The sequence below is a fragment of the Danaus plexippus genome (genome assembly GCF_018135715.1).
Source record: "Danaus plexippus chromosome 29 unlocalized genomic scaffold, MEX_DaPlex mxdp_37, whole genome shotgun sequence".
Lineage (NCBI taxonomy): Eukaryota > Metazoa > Arthropoda > Insecta > Lepidoptera > Nymphalidae > Danaus > Danaus plexippus.
Window position 1 is genome coordinate 1,269,163 of NW_026869858.1, and position 3,231 is coordinate 1,272,393.

The window sequence follows — 3,231 nt, forward strand, 5'->3', positions numbered from 1 at the left end:
CCGCGGCTCCGCCCGCGTGTTGGTCGCTTTTCGCATAACCATATATATATATATATATATATATATATATCAAACTTAAATTGAATATAACTTCTTTTCCCCTTAACTGATTTTGACGAAACAAAGTTTTGACAATGCTCCTAATTATATGTTATCCAACTGTTAACTGTTGTTAAAATCCGTTGAGTAGTTTTGAAGTTATACCGTACCAGACAGACAGACAGACAAAAATTTCAAAAAATTTTTTTTTGCTTTCTATGACTCTTCTTTAATTGCCTCCTATCAGTTTTTTTGGAAAAATATTTATTGTACAGACATTCGATTTTTACTGTCTTATTATAAGTATATTGAAAATACTAGCTTTGACGAGCGGCTCTGCCTTGACTATAAAACAAATATGATCTCAATTTATGCGAATAAAAAATAATCGTCACAAATTTCACTAAATCAAATCTGCGTTTCCAAACACAAGTACTAGTACAAGAAAACATATAGAGATACGTTGTGACATAATTATTCAATATAATATAGATATAAATGAAAAAACTACAAAAATATATAAGAAAATATTAATTAAAATATCTATCATAGTTCGATACAAGCGCACTTAAAACTTTTTAACTATTTTTACAGAGCAAACAGATTTATATGTATTTGAGGCACGTATTCTTTGAGGGTAAGTAAACTTTCTTTCATATAAAAAGGGTTCTGTCGGCGTACAGCGCCACTCCATACCCGACTCCCGGCCAACATGTTCAAACTGACAGCCATCTTATCCTTGATGCTTATCGGTGAGCATTTTTATACCTTATTACGTGCTATTAGAGTCTAGAATAGAAATCTAGAGTATATATAGAGATTCACTTAGTTATAGATTGCTTGGAAGGCATATCTCACTGGATCTTTGGAGTCTTTTGGCGCCAAATCATCCATTATTAAGTTCCGTGAAAGCCAAAAAAATTCTTACCCGTCCAATACACGTAACACAGAAAAAAAACTGGATCTCTTTTTCTGTGCGGACCACTTACCCCAAAATATTTAAGAATAATCAAGGATCCAGCATTCGCAGAAAAACTATTTTGCAATAATAATATTATACAAATTTGCAATCTTCTTTCCTATATTTGCCCCACCCTTGTGTGTAAATTTCCTATCTATTGGATCACATAATTTGTCTCATTCGGACATTTGCACTTTCCTCATAAAATATTATCCGGATGTTTAAAATAATATTATAGCAGTACAGAGAGATAAATATTTAAAAATTATTTCCTCCAGAGACGAATGTTCCATGCTATCGAATAGGCTCAAACAAATGCATGTTTTATTAAGATATTCCAACCGGGATTTTTAAGTGAACCCGTGATATGCTTACAATTTTTTTTGTCAATTGTTCTCATGTAAAATTGTTCTGTATCAGCGACTTGGTCGCTTGCGGACTCTAGACGACATAAAAGAGATGCGGCCTCGTCCCCCGACTTCAGTTCAGGTACAGGTAGAGTCAGGGGATGTAGAATGGTAGAAGTTGGTAGATATTGGTAGAAATTGGTAGATATTTGTAACGGTTGCTAGTAACTTACAGTGAAATTGTTTGCAAAGATGCATGATGTACGCATGCGTGTCCCTTAAAGTACAGGAAACATACAAATTTATTATAACTGGTTATTAATCCTGAAAATCGTTTACTTGTAGTGTTTTAGTGGTGATGTCCTGTATATGAGTTATCCATTTGTAGTATGTAGCAACTTTTGTTGGGATTTCTCGTGGCGAGCCCTTAAGTTACGTTATATTCAGGGAGCACGATGTGGGCAGCAAGTTTGTCCTGTGATTCGTGCGGCAGCGAGTGTGCTTCGGCATGCGGCACGCGGCATTTCCGATCCTGTTGCTTCAACTATTTGAGGAAGAAACGTGGTCCTGATGCCAAGGTGAGCAAAAACATAGAGTTTGGCTATAGTAGTACAGCGGTGATATTGTTACAAGTGGCGCCATCTGTGCCGTACTAAATATACTATAATCCTTAGAATTATTTTTATGACTGATCTGAAATAATTATATTTATAATTACCAATAAATACCAATGTAATTTTGTACTGGCAACATTTAAGTATCAACTTGAAAAAAAAAAATACTGGCTTCAGCCATTTTGTAGGACATTTCTGGAAGCAACGCTGAACATAAAAAATCAAGATCGATTCTGTACCTCGAACAATATCTTCTTGAAGATTGCTGTGAACTGAATTTGCTTTTTTTTTACGATTGTTTAAATAAATTACATCCTGACTGATAATTGAACCGTTTCGCATAACTTTCGATGCTTTAGAAAATACTATACAATGGAAAAGTTTTCGCTAGTTCCTTAGAAACTCGGAGAAGTGAATTTAATATAGTTCTTATTACTGATTGACCTGCAAGTCCTGTAACGACTGACATTCCAGAGTTGATGTTAATTTTGGAATATGAAAATGAATTCCATCATCCACATTTTATCTTCATTATTTTTTTTGCAGTTCCTCTCCCACAACGACGACTACATAGCCGTGCATAAGCCAAAATTCCCGTTATACGTTTTGGATGACATACCCGAAGCTTCGAGTAACAACATGCCAGCCGATTTCAAGTTCTATCCCTATGACGATACGATTGAAAATAGATTGCAATACCTGTATGATATATAAACGATTCTAAAGGCTGCCATGTATATAGTTACATATAATGTATAATTTTGTAAAAGTTCGATTATTCCAAAAGTAATTTATAGCAAGTTTTGCTTCATTTAATTATCTAGGCTGGGTAGATATTAAATTTGGCAAAAAACAGTACGCTTACCGCGATATTTCATAGTCATGTCGAAGGCAACGTTAACTTTATTCATTCACGAATCTTCGCAAGTAAGTCAATGAATGTGAAACTGGGAACGCTTCGTATGTAGTGTGAAACTTGTGGTAGGCGTACAGGTCTGTTAATTTAGCATCTGATTAACTGAATATGGTTACCAATAAAGTATTGATATTAAAACATGAGTATTTACTGTTTATTTGTTTTCGTTTAATAAATCCTTCATTTCCTCACGTAACGTAACATAGATTGTAACTTTTTCCAAACGGTGAGGAACAATAGTTTAGACCTTTGACATCCTGCTTTACATTCAGCACAAAAAAAATATATAACGACGAAAAAGTTATGAATTTTTTTTTTCATTTTATGTGTATTTTGTATTAGTACTGGATTTAT

At 34.0% G+C, this 3,231-nt stretch overlaps 1 protein-coding gene across 1 annotated transcript; it reads left to right on the plus strand.

Moving 5' to 3' along the window:
- The first annotated feature begins 545 nt into the window (after positions 1 to 545).
- LOC116777063 (U-scoloptoxin(20)-Cw1a) lies at positions 546 to 2,984 on the plus strand. The gene is made up of 2 exons (XM_061529204.1): positions 546 to 1,925; positions 2,508 to 2,984. The coding sequence occupies exons 1-2, from the start codon at positions 1,803 to 1,805 to the stop codon at positions 2,673 to 2,675; spliced, it is 291 nt and encodes a 96-aa protein (XP_061385188.1). The 5' UTR covers positions 546 to 1,802; the 3' UTR covers positions 2,676 to 2,984.
- The last annotated feature ends 247 nt before the right edge of the window (positions 2,985 to 3,231 follow it).

What these genes read in the sequence shown, in the direction of transcription:
- LOC116777063 (XM_061529204.1), top strand. Translation starts at nt 1,803, where the DNA reads ATGTGGGCAGCAAGTTTGTCCTGTGATTCGTGCGGCAGCGAGTGTGCT. An exon ending in AACGTGGTCCTGATGCCAAG is followed by an intron (nt 1,926 to 2,507) that starts GTGAGCAAAAAC and finishes TTTTTTTTGCAG; the next exon opens with TTCCTCTCCCACAACGACGA.